This window comes from Gymnoscopelus braueri, assembly GCF_963280865.1.
Source record: "Gymnoscopelus braueri genome assembly, chromosome: 15".
In the NCBI taxonomy this organism is placed as follows: domain Eukaryota; kingdom Metazoa; phylum Chordata; class Actinopteri; order Myctophiformes; family Myctophidae; genus Gymnoscopelus; species Gymnoscopelus braueri.
In genome coordinates, this window is record NC_137620.1 from 11,989,147 (window position 1) to 12,006,646 (window position 17,500).

At 42.9% G+C, this 17,500-nt stretch overlaps 1 protein-coding gene across 1 annotated transcript in view; it reads left to right on the plus strand.

Moving 5' to 3' along the window:
• LOC308101280 (uncharacterized protein) overlaps nucleotides 1–17,500 on the plus strand; it is a 42,974-nt gene that overhangs the window by 20,014 nt on the left and 5,460 nt on the right. The window contains exons 7-12 of the mRNA XM_080450694.1: nucleotides 3,867–4,394; nucleotides 4,523–4,686; nucleotides 4,782–5,002; nucleotides 8,457–8,553; nucleotides 16,720–16,817; nucleotides 17,468–17,500. The exon at nucleotides 17,468–17,500 is cut by the window's right edge and continues 47 nt beyond it. Of these exons, the coding sequence (XP_080306820.1) occupies nucleotides 3,867–4,394; nucleotides 4,523–4,686; nucleotides 4,782–5,002; nucleotides 8,457–8,553; nucleotides 16,720–16,817; nucleotides 17,468–17,500 (1,141 nt within the window). The remainder of the gene's footprint in view (nucleotides 1–3,866; nucleotides 4,395–4,522; nucleotides 4,687–4,781; nucleotides 5,003–8,456; nucleotides 8,554–16,719; nucleotides 16,818–17,467) is intronic.

Consider the following 17,500-nt stretch of genomic DNA (forward strand, 5'->3'; position numbering starts at 1 on the left):
CGTTAGTCCCAACACTGGTAACCTCAGTGTTAATTTAACTCTGAGGTTCTTACTGTGTGTAAAAAACCTCAGTGAGAAGTGCCCATCTTAGCTGTGATGACATGCCTTTCTAAGACAAGTCCCTAAGTATTAGAGTGTTCCTAAAACTGTATATATCTGTAGGCTATTTTTTTTTATTTTTATTATTATTGTCCATTTTATTTTCTTGCTTAATATTTTATTTTCTTCATTATATCAATTATATGTAGAACAATCTGTGGTACAAGTTCCAACAACATTTAGCTGCTTGTATCTTTATAAGTCAGTAACAAATAAAGTTTCTTGAATTCAGCACAATTCTAATGTTGTAATTCACTGCAGAAGGACTTATGTTTTGTACCACAATAGGTACTGTAGGCTAGTCCTATACCATTTACTTATTTTTAATTAATTTAATGTTAAGACATGTATGCTTGAATGACAGTGATTAGCCCATAACATGTTACAGCACTTTATAAATACAAAATATTGTCATATTGAGGTATGCCATTTTTTATCGTGCAGCCCCAGAATTTGCAAGTAGAAAGTAAATAATAAGTGTTAAATTGAACGGTAATTAGAATTTTGCTCATCATTTTATAATGGATGATTTACTCTTCGGGCAAGTGGGCGAGACCTGTTGGCAAGTAGAACATGACCTGTACTTGCCCGATGGGCATGTGCCTCAGAGACCTTAGTGTCAACCTTTATTTATTTAAAGGTTTAAATAAACATTTATTTTGCGCCTTCATTGACATCAGTCATGTAAACAACACTTGTTAAAAAAAAAAAAACTGCTTTTGATTGTACATTTATCGCTCTGTTTCACTCCAAAGTGCACGCTATTTCAGCTCAATTCAAACAAAAATGTTCAACTCAAGCTATATACATCAAATAATAAATAATAATAATAATTCAAAGTTCAAAGTGCAACATCAATAAATTGGTCATCGAGAGCTTCATGAGAACACTTATTTTCCAGTCCTATATTCAATTCAATTCAATTCAATTCAAAGGGCTTTATTGGCATGAGAAAACATACGTTTACATTGCCAAAGCAGAAAGCACAATACAACAATACAGCAATACAATCAAAACAAAAAATATGTACATTTGAAAGTCAGAATCTTCAATAGATCAATTTCTATGTACCAAGATCACTGGGTGCAGGTATAGTGCAGGAATATACACAATGATTAGTCTTTAGGGTGGTTGTGTTCCGTTTGATATCCTTCTGCTATCACAGCATCTCACAAATCTTGCTGCTGTGTTTGCACATTGTTGTACTTCGCCCAGGCCCAGCAGATATGGGAGTTTTTTGTCATTGTCTCCGCCAGGCCGAAAGGCATGGCGAGAGAGTATGTTTTACCCCCTGTCCGTCCGTCCGTCTGTCCGTCCGTCCGTCTGTCCGTCTGTGGACAGCTAATCTCCCACACAATTGGCTTGATCGCAGCGAAACTGTGCACACACACTCCCTGGATGCCAATTCAGAACCTCTGCCCCAATTTTTTCACATGGCCATGTTATAGCGCCACCAGGAGGCCGCTTTTTGCGAAACACATTTTTTCACAGTACTCCTACAGATTTTGTCCAAACATCACGTGAATCGGTACACAGTATCTCTATAGTCATTAAACAAAAAGTTTCTTTCAGATTTTTCATATTCCATCCTGATTGGCTAAAAATGGCTTCCAAAGTTTGCAGGACTGCTCCGTTTTGAACAAAATGCCTCAAATTATGAACACAGCATTCAATTTCCGTGAAACTTTGCACGCACATTTCCACCATGCCGAGGAAGAAATGCCACTTGAGATTTTTTGAATCAGCCTCATGGTGGCGCTATAACAGCCCGATTCGTGTTTTTACCTATAACTACACCAATCTGTGTAAAACTTTGTATGTGCACTCCCTAGAGGTCAAGGAAAAACCTTGCCCTGGATTTTTCACGTCTGCTTTTTATAGCGCCACCAGGAGGCCGACTTATGTAAAACTTATTTCTTTACATTACTCCTTCCGATTTTATCCAAATGTCACGCAAATCGGTACACATGATCTCTATAGTCATGTGATCAAGACGGATCTGTAAATTTTTTCATATTCCATCCTGATTGGCTAAGATTCACATCTAAAGTTTGCAGGAGTGGCCAGTTTTCAATAAAATGCCGCAAATCATGAACGCAGCGTCCGATTGCGGTCCCAATTTGCAAGCACATTCACACTATGTTGAGGAACAAATGCTACCCTTTTAACATTTGCCTGTTATAGCGCTACCACCAGGTCTAATTTAGAAAAACATTTTTTTTTAACAAAATCATGTCAAATCATGAATGCAGTGTCCGATTGGCGTGCAAGGCCTAAGAAGAAATGGCACCCTTTTCACATTTGCCTATTATAACGCCAACAGGAGGCCACAATAACCTACCTGAGCTGGCGGAGACCTGTGCTCCGAGGAGCACTTTTTCTAGTTGGTCATGTTTTCAAAATCTCCGTGTGTGGTTGTAATCTGTGGGAAGTATGTGTCTCTGATGTCTTGGTACAATGGACAGACAGTGTAGCTCGGTTTCCACTTCATTTTGTGTGCAGTGGCTGCATAGTCTGTCTTCTCTCGGGATACAGGTCTGCCTGTGACGACCTTTCTCGATCGCAAGACTGTGCTCACTTAGTCTATATTCTATACTGCAGTGGTTTTCAAACCTTTTGTGCCCAAGCCACACCAATGGGCAAGTCAAAATCTCAAGCCACACCTGTATTCATAGCAACAAATAGCAGATCTACAAGCTTTTACTGAGCTTGTAGATCTTTTTTTTTTCTTTTTTTTTTGAGAGAGAGAGAGAGAGAGAGAGAGAGAGAGAGAGAGAGAAAAAGAGAGAGTTAGCGATGTTCATTGTGTCTGACACACTGAGCAATACGAGCATGAGATTTGATTTGTCATCTGAAGAATTGCGGGATAACGGGATAAACTGTTCTTTCAGTAGCATTCGAGTTGTCACAGGGAAACACTAAACCACTTTACACACACATCTACGCACAATGAATGCAAATTATCCCATTAACTATAACAATGACACTTCTGCAGGCGGTCTGAGGTGTGAAGACTTGTCCGTCTTGGGGGAGAGTGGGTGCGAGCGGTCAATCTAACCTAAAAGTAATGTCTGGGATGGTATCAAGGTGCCATATTTGATTTTAGAAAATGTTTCAGATACAAAAAAAGAATATCAAGCCCATTTGAATGGAATATTTAGGAAAAGTCAGGGAAGGGGAGGCTTCTGAGAGCTTCCTGAACAAAGACAATTGAAAATGTCGGCTGGGCTGACTGCTCTGACACTTCTGTGTTAAGAAAGACTTACAGTATATAGCCTTATTAACACATAATTATAACATAACAATAAATGTGTTTACGATACTAATATTAACACTTACAGCGTTATCAACAAATAGTAAGGTTAATTGTAAGTGCCTTATTAACTGTTATTAAATGCTTATTAGGGTCTAATCATCTAACACAAGTATTAACAATGCTATTCTTATTAACACACTCCATGCCATTGACGTAGGTCTACGTCATTTCAAATCCAACCGTTGACCGCCATTGACGTATATCTATGCCAATCTTTAAAAAAAAAATTTAAGAATTGACGCTAGAGGGCGCTCTTCCCCAACCTATGAATGATCCCTTGACTGTTCCAAGCTGTTTTCATAAATAAAGGAAAAAGGTAGAAAAGGTAGAATCAATCTATCCTACATACAATATAAGCTTTTATGAAAGAATACCTGTCGCTGTCAATTAGGGAATGCTGTTAAAATGTCAGGCTGTAATAATGTGAAGTTTTTCATGACTATCATTACAGAACCATCAGGATCCAATGAGAAGAAGAGATCACCAAAACCACAGAAATGGTGCCAAATCAGTGAAAGATGGAGTCAACAGTTGGCGCAACTTGCAAACATTGATGACTCTAAAGTTACCAAAGTTGGGAGTCTTGTGTTTGTGACAGATAACGAATTCCGCATCGCAAAAGGAAGTGATGGAAACGAGGTCTTCTTGGGGTTAAGAGATGATGGCACTGAAGTTGCAGTGAAGAGAATGGCTAAATCCAACTACCAAGTGCTGAAGAATGAGGGAGACTTTTTACGTCTTCCAGAGCTTAGTCATCCTTCGATTGTACAATATGTTGACTTTGCAGAGGATGAGAGCTTTGGTTACCTTGGTCTTCAGTTATGTGAATACACCCTGAAAGAATACATCACCAAACACAGCCCTCCTGAATTGAAGAAGAAGAAGCTTGCAGAGCAGGTTCTCAATGGCTTAAAAGTTCTTCATTGTCAGACTCCTCCAATTCTCCACAGGGATATTGAGCCTGAGAATGTTTTGATTGGTAAGCTACTGTACAAAAGAAAAAGGAAAACTAGTAGATAATTTCAGAAATATACACAATAAGTGCAGATTTATTTTCCCCTCAATCTAACACCCTGTATTATATTGATCCACCCAATTGCCTTGCAGATATTAAAGGCAAGGCAAAATTGGCAGATTTTGGAATAAGCAGACAACTACCTGAAGGGCAATCAACCCATGGCACGAGCGGTGCAGGAACAACATGCTGGAAGGCAAAGGAGACTTTGGATAAAGACAGCACTGACAGCTATATAAGTAGCAGTGATATCCAGGTTGTTGTTGTTTGTTTTTTTATTCTTTGTGACAATAACTTAATCAATGACAACAACATAAAATGTTCTTAATAATTTTCATGCTCATTCTTAAGGTGGCTGGGATGCTGATATATTACATCCTTTCTGGAGGACACCATCCATTTGGCGAAGGGGTTAGATGTGAAACCAACATTTTGGATGGAAAGTACACTCTGGATGATGTTCAGGATGTGGTTGCTAAGGATCTCATTGAGAAGATGATCAATGTAGACCCAACGAAAAGACCCACAGTGGAACAATGTTTGGATCATGCCTTCTTTTGGTCAAACAAGAGGTACGATCGCGACAGTACGATCAAACATTTTCTCCTCCATATATTATTAATTCATGCACTGATATCCATGCATCCATCCATCCATCCATACATCCATACATCCATACATACATACATACATGTATACATTTTCAACTGCTTATCTGGATTCGGGTCATGGTGGAAACAGTTCCAGCAGAGAGCTCCCATAGGATAACAAACATTTTTAAAAGGAACGGGACCCTAATTTACTAAACGCATATCATTATAATAAAAAAAAATACTTTAAACTAGCGATTGGCGCCTGGAAGCAACCCTTAGCTCACCGAGCCGTATACCCTCTCCTCCACGGCTGCGTCTCATGATCATGTCCATGAATATCATAAACAGGAAAAGGGACAATGTGCAGGTCAAATGCCTTCTCAAAATCTACAAAACTGTAGACTGCTCAACACGACAGCCCCTCAACACCCAGAGCCTTTAGCATTTCTGGACAGATCTGACAAGACATCAGGTCTAGGCTTCCTGGCATTCAGCTGCTAATCAGATAGAGGCACTGATCAAAGAAGTTGATCAACAGGTGGAGGCTCTCATTGACCCCCACCCCACATGAACCGCCTGCATTCTAATGTGAAGCTACAGTGTATAAAGGTTGACTGTAAATGACTAGTGAGAGAGTACAGTCTGACACGCTTTGAGGCTGCTGGTGGAGCTCAGGGGCTCCTGCCCCTGGCTGCTTCTGCTATGCTGTTTGTTTGTTGCTGAATAAATGAATGACATGGAACCTGGAAACCTGACGTCTTCTTCTCCTCTACCTTATTACAACCAACCAGCCTGCTAGCACGCAGTTTACTGCCTCAAATACACGACATTTCCTCCCGGGAGATTTATGTTGGTCCCCCATCATCCTCCGGCTCTGCCCCTGCCCAAGGAAGTGGGTCTGATCTCACTGGGTTTAGGAGTTCCTCAAAGTGTTACCTCCACGGCCCGACAACTTCCTCATTTGAAGTCAGCAGAGTCCCATCCCTGCTATAAACATCTTGGATGGTTCCCCGCTTTACCCTCCTGAGGTTTTCCAGAAACACTTTGGTGCCGCTGCTTTGCCTCTGTCACGGCCGTGGCTGCTGCCCTTCGGGCCTGTCGATACCTTGCAACTGCCTCCGGGCTCCCCCGGGATAACATAACCCGATAGGCCTCCTTCTTTAGTCGGACGGCTTCCCTGACCTCCACTGTCCACGAGGGTTACCGCCCCTTGAGGCACCTAAGATCTTCTGACCACAGCTCACCGTTGCGGCTTCAGGATAGAAGCTTTGAACATTGACCATTCCTGTTCAATGTCCCCATCATATGGCCTCAGATCAGCTATGAGCCTCCTTACACCATGTTCAAACATGGTGTTTGTTATGGTCAATCCATGACTGGCACAGAAGTACAAGCCACCACTCAGATCTGGGAGACCGTTCCTCCCAGTCACACCACTCCAAGTGTCTATCATTGCCCACGTGTGTGTGTCCACCAGTAAGACTATGGAATCACCCACACCCCATGCAGGGTATTCAAGAAGGCCGGATACTCTGAACCGCACTGCCAGAGTTTTCCTCCCTACAACCCTAAGACGAAGGGAGGTGACTCTCTTGTCGGTAACCGGAACAGTGGGCACCTGGTATTTCTGGGCACCTTTAACCTTGTATTTTATGTTTGGTTTTATATTTATATTATTATAAACTAGGAAAAGTGCTCCTCGGAGCACAGGTCTCCGCCAGGTCAGGTAGAATCGGCCACCTGGTGGCGCTATAACAGGCCCATGTGGGTAAAAAGAATGGGGCAGAGGTTCGGAATTGACATCCAGGGAGTGTGTGTGCAAAGTTTCGCTGCGATCAGGCCAACGGTGCCGGAGATTAGCTGTTCACAGACAGAAAGACGGACGTACAGGGTGCAAAACATACTCTCTCGCCATGCCTGCGGCCTGGCGGAGACAATAATGGGCCAAATACATATATTTTTCTCCGCCAGGCCGAAAGGCATGGCCAGAGAGTATGTTTTACCCCCTGTCTGTCCGTCCGTGTGTTCGTGTGTCTGTCCGTGTGTCTGTCCATGTGTCCATCTGTCTGTGAACAGCGAAACTGTGCACACACACTCCCTGGATGCCAATTCAGAACCTTTGCCCCAATTATTTTACATGGGCCTGTTATAGCGCCACCAGGAGGCCGATTTGTGCAAAACTATTTTTTTTATATTACTCCTACAGATTGTATCCAAAAATCAAGCAAATCGGTACACAGTATCTCTATAGTCATGTGGACAACACGGATCTGTACGATTTTCCATATTCCATCCTGATTGGCTAAGGTTGGCTTCCAAAGTTTGCAGGATTGGTCCGTTTTGAACAAAGTGCCTCAAATCATGAACGCAGCTTGCGATTTCCGTGACATTTTACATGCGCATTCCCACTAGGCTGAGGAAGAAATGCCACCCTTTTCACATTGGCCTGTTATAGCGCCAACAGCAGGTCTAATTTAGCAAAACACATTTTTGGCACAAAATGCCTCAAATCATGAATGCAGTGTCCGATTGCCGTGAAAGGCCTAAGAAGAAATGGCACCCTTTTCACTTTGGCCTATTATAGCGCCACCAGGAGGCCACAATAACGTACCTGACCTGGCGGAGACCTGTGCTCCGAGGAGCACTTTTTCTAGTTTTTCATTATATTTAAGGCCCAATATTTCTACACATGCTATTGTGATATCCAGTCATTTCATGGATGAACAAGAAATTGATGGGTAAATGTAGGTCCGATAATGATGTACCTTGCATGTTCAAATCAAAAAAGATGTTTTAGTTTTTACATTTTGGAAGAAAACAAAGGTTTAGGTGCCCACTGGACCCTGTATCCCTCTTGTCCACCGGGGTAAACTCCAACATAGCGGCACTCTACCGGGGACTCGTGAGTATCCCCCCACTCGCTTGAGCCCTCACACCTTAGGCAACTCCAGAAAAGAACAAGGTCCACCCCTTGTCCAGGAGTTCAGTTCCAGAGCCCATACCATGTGTAGAGGCAAACCCCACCAGATCTACTCGGTAGCGTACCTCCTGCACAAGCTGAGGCTCCTTCCCCTCCAGCTTAAAGATGTTCCACGTCCCCAAGAGCCTTCTTTGAACCATTCTTAGTCCGAACCCTCTCCCAAGACCAATTTGCCATGGGAGACCCTTACAGGATTACTCGGCTCCAGACAACACAGCTCCCAGGTTCATTGGGGCACACACACCTCTGCAGGCACTGATATCTAAACATTATTTCAGCTCATCTTAATCATTTTGATCTAATGGTAAGGTACTTATATTCTAACCTAATACTATCTCTGTCTGTCTGTCTGTCTGTCTGTCTGTCTGTCTGTCTGTCTGTCTGTCTGTCTGTCTGTCTGTCTGTCTGTCTTCCTTTCTTCCTTTCTTCCTTCCTTCCTTCATTCCTTTACAGGAGAGTAGAGCACTTGAGAAGCATTGTTGACAAGGACGTCATCGGAGCATTGTTCCAGCATGCTGAGCAGGGACAGTTCAACACATGGAAACACAAGGTGAGCTAATAGTGTAAAAAAATATATAAAACCATAATTGCACTTTGACCTTTTTGAGGGTTCGAGGCCTATCAGGCTCGAAACCTCTTTGAAACACTAGGCTTTCTTCCGCCGTTTTTTCAGTTCTGGCCCAACCGTGTGGTCACTTTTTACGAAACTCTGCAATATGGTAGAGGGCTATGCCAAACGGCAAAGACCCGAAACTCAAAACCATCGGCCAAAGGTTGGCGCTGTAGCACTCAATTGAAAATGCCAACTTTGAACAGGTACAACTCATGCCCTGTTTGACCTACAGCCACTTCAATACACACATGCGTCTCTTCATGCCTAACAACTTTCACACTCTGACTTTTGACCTCTGACCTTTAGATCTCCCACCATTTTGAATTATATGAAAAACAGTAAAAATCTATCTCCTCCTGGGGTCTTTGAGCAATCTGCACGAAACATTTTACACATGAGCTTTGGACCTATGCCGACAAACTGGGGAAGCGGATTTTCCATAAGTGAAAAAATTAAGCTTTTATGAGCCAATGAATATTGCAGTTTTATGAAAATTATTCGTCTGCCCCTAACACGTACATGCAGACTCACATTTGTTTGAAACTTTGCAGTATTGTAGCGGGTCATTCCAAGTATCACCGAAACAATCTTATTCCAATTGGTCAAAGGGGGGCGCTATAGCAATTTTTTGAAAATGCAAACATTTTAACAGGCAAAAGTCATGCCTCGTTTGGCCGACAGCCATTAAACCTGCTTACACATGTGCCTTGACTCATGAGGAACACATCTATCACTTTGACCAGTAAGCTCCGCCCTTAGATTGTCTGCAATTTTGAGCAGTTTGAAAAACATTTAAACCCAGGATTTCTGAGCAATTTGCGTGAAACTGTGTCATCTGTGTGAACTCCTTTTTCACCATTTCCGGTCTGTTGGTCCAATGGCTTGATCGCTTAATCATCTGCCTTGAAACCACAAGGTCACCGGTTCAAATCCTACCTCATGCAGACTTCTCTCAATTGCATTGCACACAATATGACTGTATCAATGAATAAACGTGCAATTGTTAAATGAAACGCTTATTTGAGAGTAGTTATTTTCAATATATGACGTACTTCATTCGCCCTTTTGTTTTGTTTTGTTGGATTCTCCTTTCTCACTGTCTGAGGCTGTGGATTGAATAGCACAATCAATAAAGAATAGCCTCATGTTCCAAAGGTCCCTGGTTCAAATCTCACTCATTACAGTTTATGTTCATTTTTATAGTTAATCGTAGTTTCTGCTTTGTGCAGAGTTAAGCTACGGTTACTAGGCCCAATGAAAGGGTAGGTCAGAGTGTGGAGGGTCTAAGCAAATTACTCAAACTGGTGTCTTTTAAGGTATTTTATTACTAATCACAATTACAAACATATAACTCTATTCTAATACTTAGGTTGTTAGTTAGTTAGACCTTTAGGTCAGTTAGTAGCCTTTAGATCAGTTAGTAGCCTTTAGATCAGTTAGGTAATTAAACCTTAGAGAGAAAACAAGCACAGAACATTTACAGTATTAAGGATATGACATTACACAATCATGAACCCATCAAACATACAATCATTACAATGTTCAATACTCACTATTAATCTCACACTCTTTCCAAATGATTCAGTGAGTCACTCCAGAACCCATATCCTAGAACGACCCACGGTTCAGTCACTTATTCGAATCTGAATGCTTGCCCCAAGGCAGGCTCATTTATCAGTTTCCTGAATTAAGTCCTCCTTCAAGGAGGAGACTGCAACAGGAAGTTCCGGTTACCCACAAGGCCTAGCTTTTGCTGCCAGTTCCTGTTGCCAGCAGCCCAGTCTGCATTATGCAGTTAAACCAGTTGCTTTGTTCTCACACAAAGCTTTTGTCTCTTATCTAGCAGCTACCCCCGCCTAAGAATGCGAGGTTCCTTTGAGGCTCTTCGCACAGCAGGGAGTCTACAGTGGGCTTTTGGTCAGACTTAAATAGAACTCCTGCAGGAACAATTACAGCACCTTATTTTAGCACCAATAATAATACACAGTTATCTTTCATAATCATGGATTATTCCACACCTGCCACCTGTGATAACTGAACCATGTTCAGTTCTCTCACAACCACCCTCTACTACCACCATTTCTCTGTGAGCTTTTTTGGCTTCTTAAATCATGGCTTAGGTCCGTAATTGGCGAAAGTATGGTGGAAAAGTTCGATTTCATCTCTGTAAACTGCTCTGATCCCACACTCATACAGGTTACATTCTCAACACAATTTTCACACATTGTCTTTGAGTGGCTCTAAACCCATATTTTGGAATAATTTACAGTTCAACTTAACTTTCTCAATTTGTAATCTTTAAACTTTTTTAGGAATTCAAATTGTTTTGGAAAACTTTTCTTCTCCCACTTTTTTCCCTAGTAAGTCAATGTCCTATTTAGGGCATGTTGCCATGACAATTGACATAGTAACTTGGTTAAAGGGTTTAAAGGATTTTAAAATGGCTGATCTACAATCTTACCTTTAAGAAACTTCACTCTGCATTTAAACTTCTAGCCCACATCCCAAAATGCTTTTTATACAATCAACAAATTAGCAATTCAAAAAGGCCTGATTACTCAGATCATGAGTTAACATCAGTTAAGAATAATTTTGTTGCATGGAAGAACCTTCCAAATTATTGTTGCATTTTGACTTAGTGGCATATTGTCGGCAGTAAATTAATACATTTCATTATGCAAGTTATTTCTTCTGGTAATATCGTAAACACTACAAATGATACATTCATTTACACAATATCTCTCGAAATTCCTAAGTAAACAGTCGCTCAAATAAGACATTTCGATTTTTTAGACACCACGTTGGCATCTTTTTCGCTTATTGTCCGCACTGCGTACCACTGTCCCCAGCTAATAACTGGATAGACCTGTTAGTCAAGCCTATTGCAAAGGCCTAAACCCTTGTCTAGCCAGTCACAGCTGCCATGCCGCTTTCTCATGGACCTTTCCATCTGCACTGCCCCCTTACTCTGAGGGTGGCAGTGCAAATGTCAGTTCGTTCGCCAGCGTCACTTTGCTGGCACCACCAGCCACCAGTGGAACTGCTTTTTTAGCAACATCCAACTGGGGGCTCTTCTCGGCCGCTGCCAAGAAAGAGCGTGGGGCTTTGCTCCACCTGGTGGCCCTCTTCCCCTCCTTCGAGGGTGGAGAAGGGATTGTTAGTGTATCTTTAATCTTCACCTTTTTTCTTCTAGTTATTCCAGCCCCACCAGGACGAAGCATTCTCTTTGCCTGGATCCTGGCGGTAAGAACTGAAATGACCTGACGTAGCACCCTGCCCCTCTCTTCCCGAGCGGGCGCACGGATGCCAAGATTTGCCCACTCAGACTTCTTTCTGAGGGGTTTTGGGGGAGCTGGTCTGGCGCCCAGTCCCCGTTTTCGGACAGACCCGACTGGTCTGCCTTCGGCGGCTCCCTTCTTGAACGCCACCGGTCCGCTGGTAGCTGGTCCCCTCTCGCCTTTCTTAGACGGGCGCTTGGAGCAAACGCCACCCTTGACAGGCCTGACTGGTCTGCTTTGGGCCATCTGCCTGCCACCTTTCGTAGACGGGCGCTTGGAGCTAACGCCACCCTTGACAGGCCTGACTGGTCTGCTTTGGGCCATCTGCCTGCCACCTTTCGTAGACGGGCGCTTGGAGCGAACGCCACCCTTGACAGGCCTGACTGGTCTGCTTTGGGCCATCTGCCTGCCACCTTTCGTAGACGGGCGCTTGGAGCGAACGCCACCCTTGCCAGGCGACTCGGATCCCTTCTTCTCCGTGTTGAGTGGGCTGGCGGCGACGTCCGTCGCAGCAGCGGCGTCTACTGACGCCCTCGCCGGCTTCTCTCCTGGTTCAGCGACCTCCAGTGACTGGCTCCCCTCTGCGTCGAGTGGATTGGTGAAGACTTTCACCGCCGTGGCGACGTCCATTGAAGCTGCCTCCCTGGCGGTCTGCTCATCTGCGACGTTGGCTCCCTCTGGTCGATCCCCCTCGGCTTCCTCCGCAGGCGTCTCGTCCCCAGGTCCAGCTCCATCGATCACCAGTGGCACCTTTGCAGCTGCTCTCTCGATCGCAGCGTGGAATGGGGTCTCCCCTGCAGCTTCTCTCGCTTCTCTCGCGATCTCCAGTGACTGGTTCTCCGCAGTTACTTCCTCAGGATTGACCTCCTTCTCCGCGTGGTCCCTCGGAGCAGCGTGGAAAGGGGTCTCTGCCTCCCTCGGAGCGTGGAAAGGGGTCCCTGCCTCCCTCGGAGCAGCGTGGAAAGGGGTCTCTGCTTTGTCCCTTGTAGTAGTGATGCCATCTGGTTTCACTCTGAGGACTGCTGGCCCAGCTGATCCATCTGTAGGTGTGACATTCCTACCCCCCTCTGCAGCGTGGTCTGCTTCCTGCTTTATGACCGAATCTGCTGCCTTATCTGTGGAGATAGTCATTTGCCCTTCCCCCACAGCAGGGGAATGTGGATCACCCACTCCGGGCTGTGTGAAGCGGCACCCAGATTCATCCTGGGGTGCCCTCTCTGTCTCAACCCAGACCCCCACTTCAGTCTGTGTGAAGCGGGACCCATACTCATCCTGGAGTGTCCTCTCTGCCTCAACCCAGACCAGCCGACAGGTCTCCCTTATCTTGCTAATCTCAGATTTGTCGGCACGACGGGCACTTCGCTCAGAATCAAAAGTAATCTGGGTAATTTCAATTGCTTCTACTTGGAGCCAACTGTACGCGTGACCTATCTCTCCTGTCGGTAGATCCCGAAAGATATTGGATATAGACTGTGCTTTTTCCATAAAGACTGTCAGAGCTGCCTTACACTTTGGGAGCTCCTTTGAGCCATATTCATCAGGAGCTCGCCCCTTGCTCAGAAAGTCTGCCTCTACTGCTCTTACCTCAAATTCTGACTGTGCTGCTCTCAACCTTTCCCTCAAATCAGCTAAATCTGCCATTTCCCCTGTTTGGGTATAAGGTCTCTTAGTTAATCTTAATTCAATGGGCTGTGACAGCAATCGTATTTTTAGCAATTAGTAGTATTGTTCAGCCTTTAGCTATATAACAACAATAATTAATTAACACTGTCTTTAACCTGTAATAGCACCCACCCTATTAGCATTCTATGCAAGAAGCCTTTTAATGGTCTACTTACATTAGTTAATTTTGTTAATTAATACTGGATAGGATATATTTTGCTCTACCAAAGTACATTCTAGTATTTAACCCACAATGATTACCATTGATCCCCTGTTCTTGTACACTAATCATCTAGTTACTCACAGTATCAGTCTATCATATAGTCTGGTTAAACATTGAATTACTGGTAGCCAATTCCCCACCCCCTCCCAGTGGCTGTTAGCTTAGCACTATGCTAGACAATGGAAAAGTTAGCTGGTAGCAACCCCCACCCCCTCTGGTACGCTAATCAAACTCTTAGCGGTAGCCTGGCTACAAAACCTGTGGTTAGCTTCTAGCTTCTCCCTCAGCTCCTTATCCTTAGCTCAGACAATAGAATCTGTTAGCACGCAGCATCCTCAAATCTACAGTCTTTTCTCCACAGTTTTCGCAAACTGTAGGGCTTTGTTCATAGCACCTGGTTGAGTCTCTCCCCGGTAGGCTTCTCGTAGGCCTGTACAGTATTCAATGCCTCGGTCCTTGCGTCACGCTGTAGGCCGCCGGCTCTGTGTCCTCTTCGCCTCCAAGGAGGTTCGACCCTTCTCCAGGCTGTGTTAGTTGAGACTCTTTGTCCCTACACCGACACCTTTGGTGCTGATAAAACCTATATTAAACCTGTCCCATAACCAGGCTAATAAGTATTTTATTTTGTTACGACTCACTTCTCATCTTAAAGAGACAGTGCGTCTTTACTCCTAAGGCTATAGGAGATTTTTATGCTATGTTATCTCACTAGATAACACACATTAAATCCAGCCTCTAATGGTTTTCACCATCAGACTATTGGCAGGATCATACAATTATGTGATCCGCTTACAGGACTGACCTAATACCTTTCTAGAATCACATAGGCTCCAAGGGTTCATAATTGTTTAATTACTCTGTAACACTCAATTACTATGTAATTTTACTTTAATTACTGCGTAACACTTAAACTCGAAAGAAATCTAGTAGTTAAATGACTGGGTAATTAATACTTAAACTCTGAAGGCCTTCTTAAAAACCAGCATAGTTTAATAAATGCGTAATTAAACGCTTTAAACTCAGTAAAGCCTCCCACAGAGGCATTAATAGTTTAATAACTCTGTAATAAGCGGAGTTCAAACACAGTGTCATTCGCTTATTAACTCTAAGATGCCCCCCACGAGGACACTACAGCCTTATTACCGTGTAACAAGCAGAGTTCCAATTACTAAACTCAGATAAGTTTCCCTGAGACTATCAATAGTTTATTACTGTGTTATACCACGTATAACACGGTTAATCAATTTAAACTCATAGATGTCTCTCTTAAGAGACACTACAGTTTAATCACTTAAACTCTAGCTAATCTCCTCCGGAGATTACGATAGTTTAATTACTGCGTAATTTAACGCTTAAACCCTAAAGAAACCCCCTCCGGGGATTACAATAGTTTAATTACTGCGTAATTTAACGCTTAAACCCTAAAGAAACCCCCTCCGGGGATTACAATAGTTTTATTACTGTTCATTTTTATAGTTAATCGTAGTTTCTGCTTTGTGCAGAGTTAAGCTACGGTTACTAGGCCCAATGAAAGGGTAGGTCAGAGTGTGGAGGGTCTAAGCAAATTACTCAAACTGGTGTCTTTTAAGGTATTTTATTACTAATCACAATTACAAACATATAACTCTATTCTAATACTTAGGTTGTTAGTTAGTTAGACCTTTAGGTCAGTTAGTAGCCTTTAGATCAGTTAGTAGCCTTTAGATCAGTTAGGTAATTAAACCTTAGAGAGAAAACAAGCACAGAACATTTACAGTATTAAGGATATGACATTACACAATCATGAACCCATCAAACATACAATCATTACAATGTTCAATACTCACTATTAATCTCACACTCTTTCCAAATGATTCAGTGAGTCACTCCAGAACCCATATCCTAGAACGACCCACGGTTCAGTCACTTATTCGAATCTGAATGCTTGCCCCAAGGCAGGCTCATTTATCAGTTTCCTGAATTAAGTCCTCCTTCAAGGAGGAGACTGCAACAGGAAGTTCCGGTTACCCACAAGGCCTAGCTTTTGCTGCCAGTTCCTGTTGCCAGCAGCCCAGTCTGCATTATGCAGTTAAACCAGTTGCTTTGTTCTCACACAAAGCTTTTGTCTCTTATCTAGCAGCTACCCCCGCCTAAGAATGCGAGGTTCCTTTGAGGCTCTTCGCACAGCAGGGAGTCTACAGTGGGCTTTTGGTCAGACTTAAATAGAACTCCTGCAGGAACAATTACAGCACCTTATTTTAGCACCAATAATAATACACAGTTATCTTTCATAATCATGGATTATTCCACAGTTTACATTTAAATTGCATTGTACAAAACATGACCCTGTTAATTCAGACATGTGCATTTTTTAAAAAATAACATGAAATGCTTTTTTGAGAGTAGTTGTTTTTTATGTATGACATACTTTCTTGTGAAAATAGCCGATCTACAATCTCACAACTTTTCAGATAGCAACGCATTGTGAGCTTGTAGATCGACTATTTTCACTAGTTTCCATTCCGAGAAGACAAAAAAACTGAACTGAAACAAAAATCATGACTTTGTTAATTAATGCATGTTCACTTCTTCTCTCTCTCTCTCTCGCTCTCTCTCACTGCCTCTCTCTCTCTCTCTCTCTGCCTCTCTCTCTCCCTCTCTCTCTCTAACTGCCTCTCTTTCTCTCCTTCTCTCTCTCTCCCTCTCACTCTCTATCTCTTTCTCTCTGCCTGCCTCTTCCTGCCTCTGCCTTTTCCCTCAAACCCGCTTATTGCTGCTTGCAGCTATATTTTTTGTCTACATTTTCTCTATTTTATACCTTCTATGTTTTCCTCTCTAAATGCACTTTTAATGCATTTAAATTAATTTGTGTGTGAAATGTGAACTCTACACGTGTTTGCCAAGGAAACAAAATCCTAATTTCACATTTGGATTTGATCTTTAATTTGTGTGTTTTAACAGTTGCCACCCGAGTTGGTCCAGAAGATGGATGAAATGAAGTCCTACCCTGAGAACTCATTTGGACTGCTGCGTTTCATTCATGATCTACATGAGCACCAGTGAGTTGAATTAAAGTAAAAAAAAAACAACTCAAAGAGAAGTCGCTCGTTTCATTTATAAATAAATGAAACATTAGATTTTCTTTTGTTCTTCCTTTTTTAATTTATTTTACAGCGTAGTGTGGTGTGTGGTGTGTGGTGTGCGCATGTGCGTGTGCGTGTGTGTGTGTGTGCATGTGACTTTGCCAGACATTACATGCACGCTGCCAGTAGGCCACAGAAGTGCCTCCACTAATTTAAATGTTTAATGCTTACATTTTATAATGCAAGTTGATGGGGCTCTGATCTGCCTGAAACCTTGCCCAAATCATCAGGGTGTTGGTTTGCATTTATTTATACTTGTTTATTGTTCTCCTAGAATGGGCAGAATAGTACATAAAGTAATCTCATGTAAAAACAGACATGAAGCTGAATTAAATGTGTTTTACTGTTTATAAAAGGATACATTTGACCACATGGCAGGCATAGCAAAATTGTAGTGATACCACTGTGTGTGTGTGTGTGTGTGTGTGTGTGTGTGTGTGTTTGTGTGTGTGTGTGTGTGTGTGTGTGTGTGTGTGTGTGTGTGTGTGTGTGTGTGTGTGTGTGTGTGTGTGTGTGTGTGTGTGTGTGTGTGTGTGTGTGTGTGTGTGTGTGCTTTCTATTTACAGTGCTGAAGATGCAGCTGATATTGACCTGATGGA